At 46.3% G+C, this 24,539-nt stretch overlaps 2 protein-coding genes across 5 annotated transcripts; one reads left to right on the top strand and one right to left on the bottom strand.

Annotated features, from left to right (window-relative positions):
• Positions 1 to 19,730: 19,730 nt before the first annotated feature.
• NNAT (neuronatin) lies at positions 19,731 to 21,325 on the bottom strand (the record flags this gene model as incomplete). 4 transcript variants are annotated; one of them, XM_084247327.1, is made up of 3 exons in its annotated part: positions 19,731 to 19,960; positions 20,196 to 20,271; positions 21,254 to 21,325. In XM_084247327.1, the coding sequence occupies 3 exons, from the start codon at positions 21,323 to 21,325 to the stop codon at positions 19,731 to 19,733; spliced, it is 378 nt and encodes a 125-aa protein (XP_084103453.1). The 4 variants fall into 4 exon arrangements, with proteins under 4 accessions (XP_084103453.1, XP_084103454.1, XP_084103455.1 ...); XM_084247328.1 differs by having other exon boundaries at positions 19,868 to 19,960; positions 20,191 to 20,271; XM_084247329.1 differs by having other exon boundaries at positions 19,868 to 19,960; positions 20,245 to 20,271.
• A 2,074-nt stretch (positions 21,326 to 23,399) lies between these two features.
• On the top strand, positions 23,400 to 23,663 carry BLCAP (BLCAP apoptosis inducing factor; the record flags this gene model as incomplete). Its single annotated transcript, XM_084247071.1, has 1 exon — positions 23,400 to 23,663. The coding sequence occupies one exon, from the start codon at positions 23,400 to 23,402 to the stop codon at positions 23,661 to 23,663; it is 264 nt and encodes an 87-aa protein (XP_084103197.1).
• Between the last annotated feature and the right edge of the window lie 876 nt (positions 23,664 to 24,539).

The raw sequence follows: 24,539 nt of genomic DNA, 5'->3' as shown, positions 1-24,539 counted from the left end.
CTAAGAACTCTGCCTAGCTCTAGAGTGTGAAGATTTTCTCCTTTGCTTTCTTTTTGCTAAAAGTTTTATAGTTTTATATTTTATAGTCAAGTCTGTGGCCCATTTTGAGTTATCTTTCGTATATATGAGATTTAGGTTGATATTTTTTTTTAACACATGGAAGTCCAATGGTTCCCACACACTGTGTTGAAAAAACTATCTTTCCTCCCTTAAATTGCTTTTGCATCTTTGTAAAAAAATAAGCTGGACATGTTTGTGTAGGTCTACTTTTGGGTTCTGTAGTTTTTTCCATTGATCTATGTATCTACCTTCTGCCAGTACCACACAGCCTACATTTCTATAGCTATGTATTAAGCCTTAATATTAGGTAAAGTAATTCTTTCCACTTTATCCTTCTGATTTATGATTGTCTTACTCTTCCAGGGTTTGTACCTTCTATATAAAATTTAGAATAAGCTTAGTTGTGTCTACAAAAAAAAAGTCTTTAAAGGATTTTGACAGGAATTGCACTAAACTAATAGATTTGAGACCTGACAACTTCACTATGTTGAGTCTTTCAACCCATCAACACAGTATCCATTTATTTAAGTGTTCTTTGATTTCCCTCATCAATATTTTGTAATTTCTAGCATACAGATACCATACATACTGTACTGTTTGTACCCTTTGTAGTTCAATGTTGCTGGAGAAACTGCAGATGGTATTATTTTTATTTTTGGTTTCCACATTTTGTACATGGTTTACAGAAACAAAAAAATTACTTGATCTTAAATTTTTTTAATGTTGGATTTCATTTCTAATTAAGATATAGAAAGCTACATGAGACTATTGCTCTCATCCTATCAATGAGAAAAAGACAACTTATCTATAAAAGCAAAACTTTTCTTGAGCCCACTGGAGAACTAAGGTCACAAGGCAACCAAGTGAATTGAATTCTAAAGGGTAACAAGCCCCATAGGGAAGAGACAGAACCTGTTAGGGGGGAAAGGATGTCCTAAAGCTAATTCCATACAGGCTTTGTGGACTCCACCCCCACCCCAGGCCAAAGCCAAAGACACTGGGAACTCCAAATCCCATCACCACCAAAGGGAAGGTGGCTGGGACCTGAGGGTGCGGTTAAGCAGCCAGGTTGGTATAAAGCCAGACACGTGGGCTTTGGAGGGGTCCCCCATTTTGGCTCTCCACCAGCTAGCAGCGTCTGGCCAGCTCTGAGAGTGCCTTTGGGTTTCCAGGTCGGCGGATCGGGTAGGAAGCATTAAAGACTTTATTTCCCTATTTTCTCCCTGAGTTGTACATTTTCCTTATTTCCTTTCCCCTTGTAAATAAACCTTTTATTAACCTTTTGTGTATGCCTGTAGTGGAGTATTAATAAGTCCTTTTTAAGCGCGCAGATGAGGACCCACAGCCAGGCAACCCGCTCAATATCGGGGCTGCCCTATAACAAACCCACAGATGGCAGAACCCAGGAAAAGGAGGTACCATCATAAATGCAAGTAAAAAGAAAAACAGCTAAGATTTTCATTCTTAAAGGTTGAGTGTAGGCTCTTGTGACATTTAAAATTCTAGGAACCTCCAGACACAAGAGGAGTTTACACTCTCCTTGCAAATTCTTTTCTACAGGCCTCCATCAGATAGAAAACTGAGAGTAGGATAGAAGACCCTGTAGGGCCTTTGTCACTGGTACTGGAGCACCAAACTCCACTCATTTGGACAAGTGAAAACAGTAAGCTGCTGGAGGAGGAGCAGGAAACACTCCCAGGCCTTGGGCTCAGGCAAAGTTCCATAGCTTCTGGCAAAGGGGTTGAAACCAAGGTCATTTGCCCCTAGGGGAGGGGTGACCAAACTGCCATTGAGGAAGAGGTATTTACTCCACTCCCTATTCTCAACAAACTTTTATTATTTATATCTTTTTTACATAATGAAGAAACACTTCAAGAAATATCTGGCACCATGAGGAAAGATGATGGTCCTTAACACAGTTTTTGTGCTAAATGAAAAGCAACAGCAGGGGGACAGGAAAACCTACTCAGGTCCAGGATTCTGCACTGATATAAAACAGAGATCACCAGCCACTGCCCAATATTCCACCTACGTGTGACAGAGTTGGGCTGCTATGAGGGAAGAGACAGGAAGGCCAGGGAAGTCTACTTCAAGGTCCAGCCACACATTACACCCCTACAACTTAGACCTGGCCAGGAGCAAGCAGCCTGTATCGAAGCCTCACACTGAGTAGCCGACATAGCAGACTACTTCTAGGGGAGGATTAAGCACAGGCAAGAGATCCTCTTCATGGCACAAGTGTGCGGGGTCTGCTGAAAGGTGAGCGTGGAAGAGGGACAGAAAAATTCTCTGGCAGTCCAGCCTCACACTAAGCACAAGGAAGTAACAAGCACAACTGGAGGAAATTAAAGTCTGTGGAATGTTGAGGGTAACTATAGCAACAACAAAACCTAACCCTGCCCAACCACCTACTAGATTGACTCAACACACATACCAGTAGAAGTGTTCCTATTTCCAAACATAAATACCATTTGCTTGAGTTTCTCCTTTTACCATAATATATAGAATTTAATTAAATATTATGAGACACACAAAAAGAAGAAAAAAACAATGCAATCCCTTTCAGAAGGTAAAAAAAGACAGTGTTATACCAGCTGAAATGGAAAAGACTAGGGGTAGGGCAGATTTGGGGTGGCGGAAGGATCAGGATTTCTGTTTTGTACAAACTGAATTGGAGATGCCAATGAGACACGTAGGTGAAGATGTCCTGGAGGCAGGTAAACATGTAAGTCTATAGTTCCGAAGAGTGATATTATACTCTTATATGATACTAAGAATTAATTCCTTATTAAAATGATGCTATGACTTGTATACAACAAACTTCTGTTTCTAGAAACCATCAGAGGTAACCTTCAGAATCTGTCCTTCCATTGAAGGTCTCAAGTTATTTGTCAATGTCTGCAAAGTGATGGGAGAAGTGTTCTTATCCACTTATAGCTACTTTCCAGCCTGGGAAAATACTCATGATGATCTTTTAATTCAATTTTTAAGTGTCTCTTCATCTTGTGCAAAATACTTTCAGTGAGTTCTTCAGCCAAGTTTATAGCCAGATCATTGAGACCACAAAAACATTTTCGGCGTTTGTCTTATGGTTTACAGACTGTGTGGGAATGGCAATTTCCCTCTAAGGGCATAAAGGGATCCCAGAGGTTATAAGGGCAGTTACTGCTTTCTGAGTGTGTACTGTTCCAAGTGCTGTGTCAGTTGTTACATCTGCATGCAAACATGAAGTATCATGGCTATCCAGGAGGTAAGTACTATATATACCCAGATCACAGGGAACCTGAAGTTCTAAGAGTTATTAGCATGTTATTTTTTAAAGATTTGTTTATTTATGCATACAAGAAATGGGGTACAGGCCAGAGGTGTGGGGGGTGAGAGGATTCACCAGAGACAGAGTGGGGAACAGAACAGGCAGACTGACTGAAATACACTGCTGAGGGGAGCAGTGGGCGAGTCAGGAGAGGTCTGCTGCGCCATGTGGGTGGCTTCCTGGCTGGCCGGGGATTGAACTCATGCTGCAGTGGTTGCTGAGAGCTTCATAGGTTGCGTCTGAATCCCTTGCGCCACCAGGGAGGCCCCAGAGTTAGCATGATTTGCCCAAGTTCACATAGCACATGAGAGAGGCGGACTGGAATGCTCTGAGAGACCTAGAGATGTCAGTGAAGCTGGTGGTCCCTGCTGGGTCAATGCAGTAAAGGCTGAATCGGAGTCTAAGGGTGTGGAGGTGCCAGTTTCCCACTCTGAGCCTTGTTTGAGGGATGGGTCACCCAGCACTGAAGGAATGGAGCCACTCTGGCCTCAGCCCTTGCTAGTCTCTAGTCCCCATGGAGGGGCCAGTGGGCACAAGGTGGTGTCTGGTGTGTAGGTGTGTGCGGGAGGACACTAAAGATCAAAAAAAGGAGACCATCAAAGCTCTGCCCTCATTTCCCCTCATTTCCAGACTCCCTTCCTTGTACCACCTAGAATACAAGGAAACCCACCTGAGATGCATGAAATTTAGTAAAAGTAGTTTGAGAACAGTGTTGTGGACCATTTTCTTGCCCGAAAAATCATTTTCTCCCTGATAACCCTTGAGATCCCCTCCATTTTCTTTCCACTCCCTCCAGCCTCATTAATAGGAGATGGACAGACAGGGGAGGAGGAGGCCAGGGTCATCATGGAATTAGAGTGGGGCCAGGAGAAGATGGAAGAGGTGGCGTTCTGATAAGGCCCTTACTGTCCGGTGTGAGGTGCCCCTGAGAGATACAGGGGCATTTACTTATTTCTGCTTGGGAAAGGAGATTTGTTTCTGGGATTCTAATGAAGCTGAGGTTTGTATATGGCACTCAACCAAGGAGGAAATCCAGCCCTTGTTTCCCTCACTGCGCTGTAGCCACCAGAGGAAGAGGTAACTTTCTGATTCACACTAAGATGTTCAGTGAGTTGGAAATTGGTCTGTTAATTAAAAAAAAAAGTCTTATATGTTACCTACAAAGTTTAAGTGTTTTATTTGAACCTAAAACATAAATACATATTTACTCTCTACTGTTTTGATACAGGGTCAAGCCCTTTTCTCTGAGGAATACGCTGATTGGAATTCCAATTTAGTGGAATTAAAAATTAAGGTCAATTCCAAAGACCTTAATTTCCAATTTTAGTGCATTGAAAATAAATGGAAACTTAAAACTTGTGAAGTGGATGCAGGCAGAATTTTTCTTGAAGATTTCAGTTCATATCTAATTAGAGAATAGTATTTTAATTACTTATTATTACTGGTCTTCCAAAAAAATTCAACTTAGTTTTCATAAAAATAACTGCTTCTTTGTTCAACATTTTTAATTAAAAAAATTTCAAACATATGGAGAAGCTTAACTAATTTTACAGTTAATATCCATATATATCCCCAAGAATATTCTCTATGTAATATTTTGCCATATTTTGCCTTACTGAATCTCTCTGTCCATCCATTCATCTGCCTTGTTTTGATGCAGTTTGAAGTAAGTTAGACAGCTGTATACCTTCCCATAAACACTTCAACATGTAAATCATTGACTAGATAGAGCTTGATATTTGTGTAAAATTTAACATGTTGTGAAATGTGCACATCTTAAGTGTATCATTCCATGGGGTTCAGTAAATGCACATATTTGTGTAACTCAAATCTCTATCAATGTATAGAACATGATTTTGTTTGATTTTTGCTTGTGGATACCCGTTTTCCTAACACCATTTATTGACGAGTCTATCCTTTCCCTATTATATATTCTTAGCTCCCTTGCCAAAAACTAGTTAGCTGAATGTGCATGGGTTTATTTCTGGATTTTTCTATTCTGTTCCATTTGAGACTGCTGTGTGTGTGCATATTCACTTAATGGTATCCCATAAGTCCTATATGCTTTCTTTACTCTTTTTCATTCTTTTTTGTTTCTGTTCCTCTAACTGGCTAATTTCAAAAGATTTGTCTTTGGGTTCATTGGCTCTTTCTTCCACATGGTCAAGTCTGTTGTTGAAGGTTTCTATTGATTTTTATCAGTTGTGTCATTGAATTCTTCAGCTCCAGGATTTCAGTATAGTTCCTTTTAAATAGCTTCTATTTCTTTATTACATTTCTCATTTTATGCACCCACAATTTTCCTGATTTTGTTTAGCTGTCACTCTGTGTTTAAGATGATTATTCTTCTCTAAGATAATTCATCATCTTCTTTAAGACGATCATTTTCAATTCTTTGTCAGGTAATTCATAGACCTTCAATTCATTGACTAGGTACTGAAGCATTATGAAATTTGTTTTAAATAAATTTTAAATAAAACCACTAAAGTTTTCTTTAGTGGTGGAATATTTGCCTGATTCTGCATGATCCATGCAGTCTCCCATTGGTGTCTGTGCATTTGAAGGAACTAATATCTGTTCTTCATAGACTGGTTTCAGCAGGTAAGACCTTCTCCTGGCAGATCCCTAGGCTAATGGCATGATCTCCTGGATGGCGCCTGAGGAGAGTTGAAGGCCGGTATGGATCCTGCTGCTGGATATGCAGTAGGATGTATGACTTGTGAGCACTTTTATCAGGGGCTCACATGGCTTGGATTGTCTGATCCATGGATAAAAGGGCCTCCATGACATTGACCAGTAGGGTTGGTGTTAAGACAAGACTCTGCTTCAGGTTCCACAAATGGTCTGTTACTAGATGCACAGATGGGTGTGCAGGTTCCTGGGAAGGTTCCTGATTGGTCACTGGGTGGGTCCCTGGATGGGAAGGACTGGGTCCAGATGGAGGCTGAAGACGGCTGGAAGAGAGTCAGAGGGCTGCTTCAGAGTGCCCAGGCAGGATTTAAATTTTCAGGCTTAAGGAACACAGATGCGTATGCCTCCTACAAAGTTCCTGTGTGGATTGGACAGTAGTTGTGAGGGATTGGAACTGGGTTACAGGGCTATTTAAAGATCTGCAGTTGTCTGAGGTCTGCAGGTTTATATCAAAACTTGGACAGGTGTGGCTCCCAGCAGATCCTTCGGCAGGCAGAACTGCTCATGGACCATGGTTGGAAGGGCCTGGAACCTTCAAGGCTGTGCCCCTGAAGACAAGTCTGCAGATTTTAATCATGGCTGTGGACCCTGAAGTAGCCCTCTGATTCTGTTCCAGCCCTCTCAGCCTTGGTCTAGGCCCAACCTTGCCAAGTGAGATTATAGAGTTTCTTCAAGATCCATAGTTGTTGACCCAAAGTGATCAGGCCTACCTCAAGAACTCAGATGATATGTCATCTGGCAGGTCCCTGGGTGGGCAGGAGTGTTTCCAGCCCACAGTTGAGAGGGGCTGGTGCTAAGTTACTGGGCAGTGTCAAGACCTGCAGTTAGACTGTGATCAGAAGGCCTACTCTGGGTAGAAAGACCACAGAAGTGATGTCCTCCTTGGTACATCCTGAGAGGCACACATGCCAGTTTGTCCTGTCACTGTAATGTTAACGTGGACCACTGGGTTAAGGTGGGGTCTGCAGGTTTCTTCACAACAGTCATCATTTTCCCTTTGTAATCAGTAAGCAACTTGACAGGAGGTAATTTGAGACTATAAATATTCTGTTCCTTATCCAACTTTTACCCAGTAATTTTAGCATCCATTAATGAGTCATATTCATGTATCATTCACATATATTGTTATTAGGGTTGCAAAATAGTGATTTGCTAAGTCCATCATCCTGTTTATATTAGTTGGCATTCTGTTGTAAGTAATAGCTCTCCCTTCTCTCCCATTTATTTCTTTATTAACAGTACAAACTCATGGATTTTTGTTTTCTTCAGTGGGAAATAATATACCACTATCATTATTTATGCTGATGTTTTATTGTCATAGAGCCAGTATTTGAATTCAAGTCTTTCTTATTTTAAAGTCTATGTTCTTAACCACTTTTCTATGCTCCATGCTACTTATTAGCTGTGTTACCTTGAGAAAGTTGCTTAATCTCTTTAAAACTTGGCTTTAATATAGGGAGGCTATAAGAGGCATGTGTGACAAAGATCCTAAAGGGAAAGTTTGTGACTTTCCCACTCAGCTGAGTCTTAGGACTAACCTCTGCTCCCTGCCAGGACCACATTACAATTCCATTCAATCAATTTCAAGCTACACTGACCTTCAGTCTAGTCCTGATCTAGGGGCTTGGCACACACAGGTAAGTCACAACCAGCTCCTGTCAGATCAAAGCTGCTCCCTCAGTTGGGTCCCAGAGTGAAACAATATAAAGTAGAAACACAAGTAGTCATGATGAACATGTAGCATGAGCAAGAAATAAACATTTCTGGTTATCAGCCACTGAGCATAACCTTGTCTGCTACTCCCTGTCCTAGACTCTGAATTACAACGGGGACCAAGTCAGACTCAGTCACTGCCCTCATGGAGCAGAGTTTCTACAGGGAAAACAGGCACTAACCAAATAAATAGGTATTTAGTGACAATATGTGAAGGGTTATAAAGGAAGAGTACTTGTTACTGGGAGAGCATCTATCAACCTCATTTGGAAAACCAGAGTGTTTCTAAGGAAGCAACAGTAAAGCTTGGACCTTAAGCATGAGCTTGTCAGCAAGGTGAAGAGGGGCAGCAAACAGCATGTGTAAAGGCCCTGAGACAGGAGGAGACCCTTCTAGGTTCATGTGCTTTCTTTTTATTTTTTTTTATAGAGGCATGTTTTTATTTATTTATTTGTTTGTTTGTTTGTTTATACATGCACTGGGTACAGTCAGAAGCGAGGAGGGTGAGAGAATTCACCAGAGCCAGAACGGGGAGCAGAGCAGGCAGAAGGACCAAAGTACACTGCTGAGGGGAGCAGCGGGCGGCAGGAGAGGTCTGCGCGCCATGTGGGACCCTCCTCCGGTGACCGGGGAGCAGCCAGGGATCGAACCGGCACCGCAGAGGCTGTGGACAGCTTCGCAACCCAGCGCTCAACCGTTGCGCCACCAGGGAGGCCCCCTCATGTGCTTTCAATTGTGTATCTTTAATTGCCTCTCACTTCTGTGAGCCCCAAGAACCTTTATGTAAAAAGACTTCCTTTTTACTTAAAACTACCTGAAATTCTACTGTTTTCCACCAAAGGAATATAAACTGTATTTTAGGCAAAAACTTTTGGTCAGTCTCTGCACCCCTTTCTTACTGTCATATCAACAAGCTACGTCTCTCAAATTCTCACCTCAGTGGATTCATTGGCCAGAAAGTTCCATGCTAATGGATATGCAGGCCCATCTGGCTTCTCCACGGAAAAGTCAAGTGGATTCTTTTGCATGACTAATTATTAAAAAGCAATCTGACTTCCTTTTTCCTTCTGTTGATTCTTCAGGAAGCATCATGGGCACAAAAACACACTGGACAAGGCAGTGTCTCTCAAAGCATTCATTACCTCCTCCATCCTTGTGTCTGTGTCAGGGGAAATAACCAGAATAATCTGAGTCCCAGAACAAAAACAGATATTCTGCCTTCTGGGGTAGATCTGAATTCAAGAAAATCTCCCCAAGTCTGCTCTTTCCGCAGCCTTACCTAATCCAGTAAATCCATTTTTCAAGGCAAAATCCCAGGAATCATCTTCAATTCCTTCTCTTATCCCCTCACTTTTAAGCCAGCAGCAGGTACCAACAGTCTGGCCTCGAAAATGTGTCACAAATTAGCTCACCTTTCTCAATCACCATTGCCTTCACCCTTGACCAAATGCGCCCAGACACTTGCCTTGGCCTCCCCGCTTCCTCTCCTGCTTCTTCTATTTACACCAGTTAGAGTGAGCTTTTAAAAATCCAAATCTCCTACTTAAAGCCTTCCCTGGTTCTCCATTATTTTAGAATAAAACCCAAACTCATACCCTTGACTTATAAGACCCTTTATGATACATGATACGACCACGACCAAGGTCACTGCCCCCCATTCTGTGACACAGCCACACTGACTTGCTTGTGCTCTTTGAAACAGTCTCCATCTCTCACCTCTAGACTGTCTCAAATTCTATTCTCTTTGCCTGTAATGATATCACCCATATTCATGACCCAGAAACAACTTCTTCACCCTCAGGTGGGCTAAATGTTACCACCTCCAGGAAGCCTTCCTTGGCGACCCGCAGACTAACTTAGGTCTCCCTATTATTATTCTTCTCCGTCATACAGTGACATGCTTATAATATCAAGTTCCAGGTCCAGTTTCTCTGCCTTTGGACTATGAGCTCAGTGAAGTAAAGGACTCTTTTTCAGCTCATGCTATATCCTTAGAGCCTTGCATGGTGCCCTGCTTATACTGGATATTCAATAAATGTTTGCTATCAGGATGAATGATTGACAGATGGGATTTTGGAAGCTTCATAGCTAGTTCTTAGTAGGATCTCATAATCTTCTAGGATAGACTTGGCCCCTTGGAAAGAAAAAGCTGCCTAGGTCATAAATTCTCCAAGGGATTCTGGTGAGACATTTTACAGCTTAGCTAAACATGGGGATCTAAGCCTCATCTATCCTCCCTAAAACAGGTATAGATTATATTCATATTCAGTATGAGACAGGAATATGATTTTTTATGTTTCCCCAGGATTCACTTAAAGGCTTGACATAGTGGGGCTTTAGTTCCATGTGGCCTGGATTCAAAGTTAGCCCTATCACCTATAGTTGTGTAGCCTTAGGCAACTTTATCTTCCTGAACCTTCCTTTCCACTTCTGAAAAACAGTAACTCTACATCTTACAGAATACCAAAATTAACTAAGACAGTTCATGTTACACTGTATCTGGCACATAATAAGAGCTTAATATATCCTTATTGTTTGAATCATTAATAAGTTGATAGCTTATTAAGAACATTAGGGATTTCCCCATATTATCACTAGGTGTCGCCACAGACTTGACTAAAATAGCAGCACTTGTTTCCCAAGTGAAGAGAGCCTTAGCAGTCTGGAACCAATGGGTCTTCGAGAAAAACTGAGGCCACAGTAGGCAGGAACTCGCCAAGGTCATGAAAGCAGATGGGGATTTGAACCCACTTGTCCTGCCTTACTAAGGGCCATCGTTGGCAGGGGACCTCCCCACCATGGCTCCCACAGCTCACTCAGCCCTGGAATAGACTGTTTTATCCATTTGTAATAATAAACACCCACTGCATTCCCAGAAACAACCACATGCTGGAGATTCTAGTGCTTCTCTTACTTTATAGATGGGGAAAGTGAGGCACAGAGAGGTGATTTGCTCAAGGACACACAACTAGTAAATACAGAGTAAGATTAAAACCCTGGCATTCTCACTGCAGTGTGTGCTGTTCCAGAGCTTACGTCATTCTTTGGTCATCTTGTTAATAATGTTTCTTATTACTTTTTAAAACATTTGATAGTGCATAGCTTCTTTGGTGACTTAAATAACTATTATTCCATTACAGGTTAAATTTCCTGAATCTAAGTCTTGGTAAGAAAGTGCTTATTTTTGAAAAAAATCAAATATCAAATTGAGTGCTGGTATGGGAAAGCAGACGTGACTTCACAAAACTTTTTCCTTACTCTTTATCATTTAGCCCCAAGTTTGCCATATAGTTGTAACTAAATTCCATGAATCTAAATTGGAGGCTTGGAGGGCAAACATAAAAGGAAGGACTATGGTTTACCCTTCCCTTCCCTCTTTCCCTCCCCGCCTTCCTCTCACTCATTCATTCAAGAGTTACAGCCTCCTTCTTCCTGCCAGGTCCCATAATGGGTTCTGAGGTCAAGAAATAACCCCAAAATGAGCCCTGCCTTCAAGTACCTCAGTCTGGTTGGAGTTAACAGACACAGGATGTGTGCACCGGATGGCATTGCTTAACTGCTCATCTCCCCAAACTGTGGATGTCATTTGTCTTATTCACTCTCAATCCTCCATGCCTACCAATGCCTAGGATATTTTAGGTGCTCAATGTTTGTGGAATGAATACAAATGCTTCATGGAGGAGGTAGCATTTTGTCTGCAACTAATTAGAGAGGCTCTTGACAGGTGAAAACAAACTAGGTGAAGACACTGCTCAAAAGAAAGAGTAACATTTCAGAAAAATCATCCTGGCTGCTATGTGGAGGACATTGGCTCTGGGTGAGACTGGAGATAGTGAAACCAGTGTCCAGGGGAGGGGATGGTGGCGCGGACCAAGGCTTTAGCAGTGAGGACAGAAAAGACCTGAAGAAGGATTCAAGAGGGATGAACAAGACTTGGAAAGTGAAAAGTCAGAGAGTAGGAGTCAGGGGTAAGCTCAGTTGTCTGTGGATGGGGACAAGCTGCAACAGCCTTAGCGGAAGCTGAGGGCTCTTGAGCAAAATTTGAAAGACAGAAAGACCTTCCAGATCTCTCAGAGGCCAACTTTGGTGTCATTTCTACCACCTGGAACTGTGCTTGGAGTGTAGGAAAGACTTGTGGGTATAGAGGGAGGGAACCAGCTGGGCAAGAATCAGGCCCATGTGAATGAGAGGCCCTGCCTCATTTTCTCCAGTTTTCTTCAATGGGCAAATGGTTGTCAATGCCCAGATATGGCAGGAAGGTTACTGGAAGGCAAAGTCCCTTCAAAAGAGAACTTCTGATTCTTACTCAGCAGCATATGTCACTTACCACAGATTGGCAAAACGCCTTCCTCTTTTACTATATTTTCTTTTTCTAGAGGGACAACACACATAAAGTACATGAAGTTCCCTAATCTCAAGGTACAATTTGATGATTTTTGCCCATGTAATCAATTACAATCAGATTAAGATGTACCTTTCCAGCACCCCAGGAAAGTCTGTCTTGTTCCTTTCTCACCACTACTCATCCATCCTCTGACTCAGAAAACTACCAGTCTGATTTCTGTCACCACAGATTAGTTTTGTCCACCCTTGAACTTGACATGAATGGAATCAAGTAATATGTACTATTTTTGTATATGGAGTCTTTTAATCTATATACTGTATATAAGACTAATCCATGGTATTAAATATGACAGTATTTTGGCTTTTGTATGTAAAACATGGTATCCCACTGGATGAACATGTCATAATTTGTTTATTGATTTTCCTATTAATTAGATAGTTTCCATTTTGAGTTTTGAATGAATTTCCTATGCACACTCCTACCTGGGTCTTTTTGTAGACACAGGCACTTACTTCCCTTGTAATGAATACCTACAAGTAGAAATTCTAGGTCATAGCATAGTGGGGTAGGAGTATGTTTAGATTTAGTAGAAAGAATGGTTTTACCAAGTTCCTCTTTCACCAGTAGTATGCAAAAATTTCAGTTGCTTCATATCCTTGCCAACACCTAGTCCCTGCTTCTTTTATAAGCAAGAATTTCCACTATAAGACTCTTCTTTTCCTCCAATTTTGGATATTGGGTATGTCAGTGGAGATGCATTAATCACTTAGCCCATAAACAGCAAGATGGAGAAAGGCACATCCAGTGTTTGAGTCTCAGTGAAGGAGTAGACATCTCCTGGATGCATATGTGACTCCAGGAACTGGGCTGTCCATTTATTACCATAAACATACAACCAACAAGTGGTCAACTGAGCAAAGATGAAATGACCTTAAGAGATGCAATGTCCTTGATGAAACTGCCAAGTCACTCACCCTGCCATTGAGTAGAAGTCAACTTATTTTTTAAGCCAATTAACCTACAGTTCTTTTGAAAGTTGTAACATTAAAGGGTAGTCCACTAACTCTCCCTGTAACCAAACACATTGGTGCCATTTTTGTCTTCTACACTCACTGAGTGTTCACACCTTGAAACCTCCTCCCTGTGATTCTATGTCTACCTGGTCCTCCTATTCCCCCAGTCATGGCCTACTTTCTTGACTCTGATCCCTAAGCATGCTTTTTTATCTACCTCCTCTCCTTGGAATCCTATCCAGTGCCATTGTGTATCGCCTGTGTGTTGACATTATCTAAATATGTACCCCTAGGACCATTCTCATATAAAACTGCCTACTTACCCTCTCCACTAAGATGTTGCCCAGGCATTTCAAACTTACCTTCTCAAAGCCAAATTCTTGATCTTCCCCCTCAATCTGATCCTTCTTTCGGCTTTACCACCTTAGTCAAGGGCTCTTTCACTCCTTCACAGTCAAGGTAAAAATCTAAGTGTTACTGCTGATGCCGGAGCACTGATCCACATTCACTATTAAATCCTCTACTTCCCCTCTTCCCCAAGCCATCACCCTGTATGAGTCACCATTATTTTGCACCTAGAAAGCTGCAACAGTTGCCTTCCAACTGGTCTGCCCACATTGAAGTGCCTTCCAGGCCATGCAGCCAGGGTGGCCTTTCAGAAACCCAAATTCAGTATCATTCCCTTAATGAAAATGGCTTATTTACTGCTCTTAAAGGAAAATCCAAATTCACTACCAGCACTATTTTCGCTCACCTCTCCCCCTCAGTGTGCTCCTTCCAACCTCCACTTCTGGACTAAGATATTCTTTCAATAGAAAATTTCTCTCTCACTCTTGCCCCGCACAACTACTAACTGCTCTTGGTTTCTTAGGAGAACTGCCAGATTCCCAAAAAGGGTCCACCATCGCCCATCACCCTACAATATATCTCCATTGTATTTCCCTAACATTCTTTAATCTCCAGTTCTTCCCGCGATGTTTAAATTCGACTAAAGTTATTAACATATGGTAATTATTTGATGACTGTCTCCCCCTCTACCATATCCCCACACTCTCCCCCACCAGACTGGCCTTGTCTTGAGGTTAGAACAGTGTCTGTGTCACCCTCCACTGTACCCTCTTGCCTTTGGCACACTTTCACATAGTAAGCGCTCAAGGCATGGGCTTAACTAGCTAATAAATGAGTACACTGAGTCAATCCCCACAACAACCTTGTGAGGCATTTCATCAGACTCGGGGAGCTGAGAGTCGGGGGTGGGCGAGAGGCTAGCCCCGAGGTCCAGGTCAAGGCGGACTCAGGCCCTGACCCTAGTCAGGTCCTCACCCAAGTCAGGTCCTAAATCTCAGACCGCATTTTTCTGTTCCTGAACTTTGGCCCCTTGGTGAAAGGGCCAGGGAGTGGGTGGACTTTGAGCCAGCAGGTTTTCCGGGCCGCACACGGGTCATCCACACCGGCCTCGGGCTCACCCACGGAGACTACGGTACGCCCCCTCTGCTCTCACGAGCAAGATCACAATCTGCTGCATATGCATGAAGGTACCTAGCCCGAGATTCGGGACTGTCCAATTTGCGCCTGACTAAAAAGTCTTCGAACTTGAAGAGTTTAGGGCCCCCAGAGTTCCTCACAAACCCTTAGAAAGTCTCCAAATGTTATCTTATGCCTATCCTGAGAGACTCTCTGGCAAAGGTGACCGCCCTTCGGGTCGCGGGATCAGGCATCTGTGATAGATAGCCCGATCCTGGAAGGGGTCCTTGGCCGGCACGACTCGAAGACGAAGGGGGCGTCTCCCCGGCTTCCTGCGGCGTTGGTGTTGAGCTGAGGTGGAGACGGGCTGCGGCAGCAACGGCGACAGTGGCGGCGGCGCCATGGCAGGGCTCGCAGGTACTGTGGCGTCGGCCTCTCGGGGGCGGGATAAGAGGCCCTTCATGCGGCCGCGCCGCCATGTTGTCCCTCCGGGGTCACCTTAGGAGTCTCTCCGGCCCTCACTGGGGCTTTTCTTCCGCACATTCTGGGGCCACCACTGCCTGGAGTCACGTGATTGTCCTGCTTAGCCCCGGCCTAGGCCCAGTTCGGGGAGGGACCCTTCCCGGCTTGGGGGTGGGTCGCTGGACTCCTGGGTTCTCTCTCTGGCCTCCAAGGTCAGTGCTCGCCCGTCGACCCCCGGGGTAGGGCGGGCAGAGCCGGGAGCGCGGGGGCTGAGGCGCGACCACCCGCTCTTGGGTCCCAGGGCTCATGGCAGCGGGCCCAGCTTCTGAGAGGCATGCCACTTTGGCCCTGCCACTTCAGTAGCTTTTTTTTTTTTTCCTTTCCCCAATCAGAAGGGACTTGGGGGAGAGGGGAGGGAGGGATCTCCAGCTGCGGGCCCTCGCTTTGGTGTCTGGGGCGACAGGTTGACGCTCGGCTTTGAATCGCGAATGCTTCTTACTCTCCCTCAACTTTACACGAAGGCTAGACACCCGTTCCCCTTCTTGTAATATATATATGGGGAGTGGCCCTCAAGGGCAGCTGAAGGAACGGAATGCCTGGCACACTAATGACCTGGAAAGAAGAATGGGTGCTGAAAGACAATTGCTTTTTCTTTCCCCCCTCCAAACCTTTAATTTCCTTTCAGGCCTACGTGTCTATTTTCAACGTTAAATGTTGGGACAGGCTGGGGTCTGCCCGAGGAAAGAAATGGTCTTTCTATTTATAGGTTCGGATCGTGTTTTATTCCTTTCAGGGAACTGGTGTGTTGGGGACAGCTTCTGTCTGCCCTGCCTGACATGGCCCAACCATCCCCTCAGCCTTCTGGAGGGCAACGTCAAAGCCAGGACCAAAAAAAAAAAAAAAAAGTTCCAGTCTAAATGCTACTACCAAGTGTTAGATTTTGTGTGTTTTAAATCAAAGACTAATTAATGTGAAACAAACCTGTTAAAATATTTCAAAGTCTGGTCAGTTTCCAGTGACCAAACCAAATCCATATCTGAAATTGGTATGTTAGAATTACTGCCAAAAACAGTTTAACCTTTTGTCTGTAATGTTGTTTCAAAGAGGAATCTGAAAGTCTGGATTTGGCTGTCTTTTGTTGTTGTTGTTGTTGTTGTTGTTCTCTTATCTTTGAAACATATGCATTCCATTTCAAGCCTGTCACTGTGTGATATACCAAGGACCATGTGTTGCCTGCCTCTCTGACTTCCTGTTCTGGGAATGCTCAGGAATCTGCATCCTGCTGGGGTATGAGCTCTGTGGGAGGGTAGGGATGGGAAGGTGAAGAGGATCATTCCCAGAGACTATGGTGACATGTCTCTGGGGTATATAGAGGAAGTCAGAGTTCACCAGGGGTAAAAAAAGACTGTTGTTAGACTAATGTTTTGTGTATGTGTGTGCGCTTGTGCACGTTTAAATGTCATGGGGAAGAACTAACTATAAATTCAGAATCTCACTTTATGGTGCAGTTTGAAAATAGCTATCTAGCAAATGGCTCACAGCAAACCTGCTCTCTCATCCTACCCACGTGTAATAAACTATTGTCCTGCAGCTGAAGCTCATGAAACTTGTCTCCCCAAACATACCCTCTTCTTCAGTCACAATCCAAATGCTCCAACAGTAGATCTAGCAGTATTACCTTGCATCCCAGACCTCTGAAAGTCATGGTTTCTAAACCCTCCTGGGGTTTAACTTCAACTAGTTAGCCTAAGAAACTAACACCTTTCTTGGGGCATCAGTCCCAAGAGGCTCACCTATTACTAGAGTCCCACAGTTGGAGTCCCATTCCAATCCCCTCACAATTCATCTGTATCCTTGACCTTGTTGGTGGGGGGGGGGAGGTTCCTTGAGGGGGTGGTAGCGGTGGTTTAAGGGAAAGGGACATTTACCCAATGGACTAAAAGATTTATAATAAAATCTAGTCATTTCAGCTCATCCCACTGCTGTCAGAATAAAACATTTTAATGGTAGCACTTCTGGAAAATTTTTTATAAACAAGATTTGTTTGGGCCAGATTTCTAGGCTTCACACAGGAATAGAGTGAATGAGTTCCTTTTGCATTCTCTGGTAGGTAGTGTTTACTGTCAGAACATGAGGATTTGGGGATGGGAGATAAAAGGGGGGAATAGACATTGTATACTCAAGCCCATCCATATGTGTATAGGCCCCCAGGATAGCCCTTGCCTGGAAGTCTGCCATCCCCTCATGCCACATTTAGAGACCTGCTGGTAGATGGAAGAAGTCCCACAGTTGGGCTTTGCTAAGATCATCTGGAAGACTTTGGGGCTGCCAATAGTCTCCTGCCTTTAAAATGGCACAGGAGGCTAAGGGGGTGCTGCTGCATACAGAGCAGCCCCACCCTTTTTGGTGCTGCAGCCTCTCTCCCTGAACTCAGCTACCTTATAACTAGACTAATATTAGTGGGGCTATGGGCACACCCCTCATAGGCTCTGAGGCGAGGGGCAGCCTTCATTGAGAACACATGTTGAAATATGTTCATGGTTCTGTGAGTTTGTTGTAGAATACCAGAAACTCCTGGTCATGTGGCCTGCCAAGATATTGACTTCAGAAGGGAGGAGGTGTGGACATTGCCTGCTGATGAGTCACCCAGGCAAGCGGAGGCCTGCCTCACCTTCAGGCTATGGTAGAAGCTGTAGCCACCCAGCCTAAGGGAGTTGGGAGTCTCAGACTGCATGTTCCCACCCCAGTCCTGATTGAGCTCTGATTGCCAATTTGATGACAATATTTCTAGTATGTTGGGCTCATTGGAATCTTACTGAAGGTGAGGGGAAAGAGATAACTAGGTTCCCTGAGTCAATTGATGACAAACCTAATACTGAAAGCAAGGTCTCCCTCTCCAGCTCTGTAATTCCCTAATGCTGAAGTTAGAGATGTCTCTAGAAGGGCTGTTGGTTGGGTTGCATTAGGGGAGGGGAACATGATCAGGCTCAAGGGGCCAGGTGCTTTGTGCTCCAGAAGTGTTTGTGACAGCTGTGACTAAGGGATTTGAGGAAGTGACAGATTTATGGCCCAACTCCCTTCCTTGGTATTGACCCAAGAACAGGTGTGTAATAACAGGGACATGTAGAGTCAGAGACATGGCTAAACAGGCGGCAGGGCCATTTGTTGAAGTAGTCAGCTGATCCCATGTAAAAAGGAGCTCTAAGGAATGAGAAGGGAGAGAAGTCGGAGTGGAGCAGCCAACCCACCCTGATGGCAGGGGAGAGCACAGGGACCTGGTAAGCACCCCTAATAGGAGGCTACTGTTGGGAGAAGCAAGGAACCCAGTAGTGGGGATACTGATCTGGGAAGAGGTTCCTGGTAGTGGAGGTGGGGAGACCCAGGAGAGTAGCAAGGCCGAGGTCTTGGGGCATGGAAGGACAAGGATGGGAGAGGCAGCACAGCACACCTCTTACCCCACACTCATTTTCTAAACCAGTGCCCTCTCTCCCCAGGGCTCATTTGGGGGGAAGGGTCTTAGATTGAAACCTGGAGTAATAAGGCTTTGTCCTCTTTTAAGTCCTGTTCACCCCCTTATATATCAAAGCCCCTGATTCTAGGATAAGTGAAGGCACCCACCATGGTGGGGGGGAGGTCTGTTATTCCAAGATTGCCTTTCTTTTAGGGTGAGGGAAAGTCGTCCTTTATCTCAGAACAGTGTTAATTTGAACTATAAATAGAACTGGTTGTGTGAGAGTCCCGGTGGTTTATTCCCACTTTGTTGCCTCCCCTGCTTTCCCTCCTCCCAAGCCACGTACCCACTCCACAGTGGGCAAATCAGTCTAGTCTTACATGTGAAGTTGAGAAATAAGTCACAAGAGACAACTTTTTGGTGCGCCTCCTCCACCCCGCAGGGTCCTGGGACACTGTGAGATGGGGAGGTACTGATTTTTATTTTTTGTAGAGGTGGTCCCTGTCCTCCAGGAGCTTACAGTCTAGCTGGGGAGACACAACTAATGCACACTTATACAGTTAGTACAGTTAGCAATTACCACAATATTGACCACAACTGCGTGAGACCAGGGAAAAGCAAGATCAGTGAGGGTCTGGGGGCTCAGAGAAGGTGTTTTAGTAAAGGTGGGGTTAGTTTACTGGTTAAATAGTTCCAAATCAAGTGACATTTCTTTAGGGTGGGGTGAGCTGGGGAGGCAGTGATGGGGGGAAGAGGACTCGGGGGAAAGGGGAATAAAGGAAGCAAAGGCAGCAAGGCTGGAATGAATGTGCCGCAGGCAAGGGTCAATGAGAGGGCCCCAGTATTTCTTAACCCTCCTCCTCCCTCACCGGAGCCCTCCAGTCCCGCCACACAGGCACGCAGTTGGTGCCTTTTCTGCTGCATCGAGATTCAGGGCTTCAGCTGGTGATGTTGGAATGTCCATTCTGCTGGCTGGTGTGGTTGTCTGGATCTCCGTGGTGGGGGCCTGTTGGCATGGCCGACGCTTCGGGGCTGGGATGTTGCTGTCCCGACTTGGTCCAGATCAGAACGTGATGCCTGTGCCCAGATCTCGAGGTCTGCTCCCCCTATACCCCCTCCTCCCTCAATCCCAACCCGCAGTGGGACCGGTGCAAAGGGGTAAGGGCTCTTATATTGTCGTCATTATCGGTGCTGCTTCTCCGGGCGCTTACTGGCCCCTCACTGACCTTGCCAAGTGCTCCTCTGTCGAGAGAGCACAGGGGACCCCCCATTCCTGCGCGGCACTGGCTCCCATGCTGGCCGAGATGCACAGGAGCACCTGGTGACATGGCCGCCCAGGGCTGGGGGCTGGGGCCTCAGTTGGGGGCTCGCTGCCGGCGCTCTCCCAACACCTGCCGCCCGGTCCTCGACACCGTGTACGCCAGCTTCTGCAGGGAGTACCTGAACACCTGCAGTGAGAGACCCAGGACCTGCCTTAAAGGGGTGCACAGCACCTAACGTTTCTGCAGAGTCGCCATGCCCGCCCCCTGCCCCACCCCCTTGCCCTACCCGCCTGTCGGACTAGGCAGAGAGGCGGGCCGGGCGCAGCTTGTCCACGAGTCAGGGCAGCTGGAGCTTTTCCAGCTGTGCTGAGGGCTGCATGGCGGCAAGCTGATTGGACCCATAACTTAGGTTATACCTCACTTCTCGCAATGTGCTGTGTCCCTCGAGTATTTCGAAAAGCGAATCCTACCCAGTAAATGCAGCATTCCAGGAACACCTTAAAGGAAATAGGCGATTTCTTTGGCAAAGGGAAATCTTTAGCAGAGAATTCTTCCCACAAAGGGTGCTTTTAGGGTAAATGATTTTATGGGCAAAGCGCTTTCTTCTGATTTACTTCTTTTTATGCGGCGCACTTGGCCTTTTTTTTTTTTAAATAGAGAATTGTCCTTTTTTGGAAGCGCTTTTTTCTTACCATTTTCCTGCAAAGAACCCTTTCCTCTAATTGTTTTCTTCAAAGCGCTTTTGTCCGATTCATTTTTGTTAGCTCCTTTGTCTAATTTTTTTCTGCAATGCGCTTTGTAGCTGGTGCATTTTTTTCTGCCAAGTGCTTTTGTCCGACTTATTTTTCCTGCAATGCGCATTTTCTTTATTTTTCCTAACGAATTACTTTTTTCCCCCTAATTCTCGATGTGGGTTGTTTTTTTGTGTTTTATTGTTGTTGGTTTTTTTTGTTTTGTTTTGTTTTGTTTTGTTTTTGCGAAGTGCTCCCCCCCAATCTACCTTTTTCTAACTTATTTTTGCCCCATCCCTGCAAGCGCTATGTATTTTTAAAGAAAATTTCCCCGCAATGCGCACTTTATGGTGGAAAATTTTCGCTAAGTGTGCTGTAATGGCTTTTTCGTAAATCAGAGTGCCCCGCCTCCCTCCTGAGGCCGAATCTGGGTATATTGGTTTTTCTTACCACGTTGTTCGCTAAGAGCCTCGGTGATCGTCCGCGGCTGGCGCCCGCCGCACCCCAACTCTTTGTTCCCAGTCGGGCGCGAGCGCACTGAAAGGGTCTGCGCGAGCAGGAGGGCGCAGGGAACAGGCGGGGGCGCACGGTGCCGGCCGCGGCACTCGGGCAGGCAGGGATCGCGGCAGGCAGAACGGGACGGGTACGGAAGGCGGCAAATGCGACGCGGACTTGCCGGTTTCGGGTGCGCATCGGAACCCTCTGCCTCCCAGAACCCCTCTGCCTCCCGGAACCCAGGCACACTTACCTGCAGCAGCACACGGAAGATGTACCAGCCGATAATGAGCAGTTCAGCCGAGGCTGCCGCCACTGCCGCCATGGTTCCGAGTGCGAGGTCGGTGCTGGAGCGCGAGGCCGCGGGTTCGCCGAGGGCCGCTGGTCCCAGAGTCCGCTGTAGGGCGCACTGCTGCAGCCGCCGCGGCCGCGCCTTAAGTAGTCAGCGGCTGCCGGACTGCGCCTGCGCGCTCGGAGAGGGGGGTTCGCGGGGAGGGGTGGTTCGCGGGGAGGGGTGGTTGGGGGCGCTCCTCATTCGCCAGGAGAGGGAAAAATAATCCTCCTGCTCTTTCCACACCGACCCCCGCCTCTTGAGTTCCATTTTAGCCCCTTTCGAGAAGATTCCGCCGTGCCCGCTTTTGAATTTTTGTGTGACATCCAGGGAACTGAAACCGAGTAGCGTATGGGGTAAGCGGGTGCGCGCCTCTGGTGCCGAACCCCCTCATCTCCGTGCCCTAGACTGCAAGTCTTAGTCGTCTCAGGTGCCGGCACCAGAACCCACCTTGAGCATTAATGGGAAATCTAATTTAAAAAGGAATAATCTGCCCCACAGAGCAAAAGAAAGGTGCCCCTTCCAAGAGCTCGCCTTGCCTCGCACAGTTTTTCCAATATCTGATGTATTGTCAGTCCTGTGCGTTGCTTCACGAGAATCTCTGAGCGTGTAACCTATCCCTGACGAGTCGCATCCTGCTTCTTGCCGTTACTAGATCTGGATCTACGTGGTGGTGACTAGGGAACCGAGCCAGGGCATTGAGCTCTAGGTGCAGAAGGGTTATTTACGGAGTGCCTACACTGTAGGAGGGATTTTGGAGGGATTGGCGCTTTTGTATGGGAAGACGACGGGCGTGAGCTCTCCCGAAAAGTGGTCAGAATGCACTTGGGATAGTTTTCTATTCGACAGCTCATATCAGCCTGTCTTCTCCCTTCCCCGCAGGCCCTGGTAGGTATTCAGCAGTCTGCAAGGTTTTTTGTACGTGTTGCGCTAGGCGGCTGGAGCACCGAACCAGGCTTCTTTCTGCTCCCGCCGCCAGAGGGTTGTGGCTCCCTTTCCAAGCAAGGCGGGAAGAACGGAACACGGACTACAAGCGCGGCCCCAGTGCACCGGTGGCCCGCCGCTGGGGAGCACCTCTCTCCAGCAAGCTGCGTGGCACAGGGGCCAACTGGCATTTGCCCCTATAGAAAATTAATTTTGATTAAAAGCTCGTAGAGGTCAGATTCTATACAGCGCCAGCCGCAGATGGAGAGTATAAATGATCCAAGAGAGGTGGCTTGGACGAAGTAGCATGGTGATTTTTTTGTGTTGACTTTCGAAGAAATTAGCCAGTTTTGGCGAAATGATACCCCAGGATATTTGAAAAAGAAACGCTCAGCCTAGGCTGCCATCTTAAAACAAAATGTTTGGTGGTGGTGCTGCTGTGACTTCCTGGAGTTTGGGAGGCCCCATTGCCTGTGACCTCCTGCCAGCAGTGTGCTGTTAACTGCTTTAAATCTCCATTGAGCACCTGCTAAGAAAGATACTATAGAATCCTGTCTTTGCTTTTGGGGGGCACAGCAGGAGGCCATCAGGTAGTAACCACAGGGCGGTATTGTGAGGTCTGGGCCCCTTGAGGACGGGCCGCAGCCCCAGGAGGCGATACATGATCTCTGCTGGGCAGGGCCCAGGCTAAGCCAGTCCACTGTGCCGGACCTGCGGAAGAGCCCTCTCCTGGAGCTCCCTGGAAAGCCCAGGGGAGACACCCCAGGAGGCTCCCTAAATGGGTGACTTGGAGAGGAGTCGACTTCCATGGGTGGGCAGGGAGGAATGGGCATTCACATTTGCTGTTGTTAACCATGATCCATTTTCCCAAATAAGTATACATTCTGTTCCTGTTTTTTTTTTTTTTTTTGTCTGTCTGTCTGTCTGTTTTTTGTCTGTTTGTCTATTGTGTTGACTTTTCTCTTCAGGATCCCTGCTGCCTTGGTGATCCCGGGCTGACAGCCAGAGAGCACAGCGGCTCAGCTCCTGGAGAGTGAGGGTTGAAGAAAGCGGAGGGCAGCCGCCCGCGTCCGCTGGCTCCCGTTAGGTCGGTTCCTGCAGCGGTGCCCGGCGGCCTTGGCGAAGGCCCTGCCCAGCAGAGATCATGTATTGCCTCCAGTGGCTGCTGCCCGTCCTCCTCATCCCCAAGCCCCTCAACCCCGCCCTGTGGTTCAGCCACTCCATGTTCATGGGCTTCTACCTGCTGAGCTTCCTCCTGGAGCGGAAGCCTTGCACAATTTGTGCCTTGGTTTTCCTGGCAGCCCTGTTCCTCATCTGCTATAGCTGCTGGGGAAACTGTTTCCTGTACCATTGCTCTGATTCCCCGCTTCCGGAATCGGCGCATGACCCTGGTGTTGTGGGCACCTAACAGCCCAGCTAACTTTCCAAGGAAGCAGAAGACGGGAGGGGAGGCATTGACATAGGTCATAAAGCATTGGAGTTTCAAATCCCGCAGCCCTGCGGGTGCCACATTCCTGACGGCGCCTTTTTGGCCTGTAATGTTTTATCCTTATAATGTGAATAATGGCACTGACCGGTGCTTTTATTGTAGAGTCCTATAGTTGTGGGTGGTCTTGTGGTTATGTGTGTTCTGTCCCCATCTTGGGTCCTAGCTGGCAGGATGGCCAAATCCTCGCCTCACCCTGCGAGGACTCTGCGCCCATCCTGGTCAACCACCCTGGCATGACCTGGACAGATAAAATGCCAGTCTCGTGTCACCTCTGTGACCTCTCCTTGTCAGGGTCTCCTCCCCTCCCAGAGTGTTACTGACTCCTTTGCCCCTTTCCTGGTTTCCCTTTAGTTCTCTTCTACCCTTTCCTTTTTGGGGGAGCACCTGTCCAAGACAGGGCTCATTTTTGCACTTATCTCGAATTTAAAGAGATTGCTGACGCCCGAGAGCCTCGCTTTTTCATCCTCCTTTCCCTGTTCAGCAGGCTAGACGAAACATGTCTTGACTGTTTGTTGTCCATAAATCTCCAGTATTTTCTCCACTTCATTTTAAAGAAAGAAGTGACAGATACATGTTGCTCTTTCACCTGAGTGTCTGGGCTCATGCTTACAACCCAGCCTCACTTCCTTTGCCCTTCCTCCTGCATTTCTCAGCTGTCTCCAGGTTGGGGGGGGGGCCTCATTGTGTCTCCCGTGCATGCTCTGCAGGATTGAGGTGTGGTGTGTTCATGTAGACCTAGCAGTCCCCAGCTGAGTGAATGGAAGAGTGCATGTGTGTTTCATAACAACCATGATC

Source organism: Talpa europaea, assembly GCF_964194135.1.
Source record: "Talpa europaea genome assembly, chromosome: 11".
Lineage (NCBI taxonomy): Eukaryota > Metazoa > Chordata > Mammalia > Eulipotyphla > Talpidae > Talpa > Talpa europaea.
The sequence above is the reverse complement of the archived record's forward strand: the minus strand, read 5'-3'. Positions and strand labels throughout refer to the sequence as shown.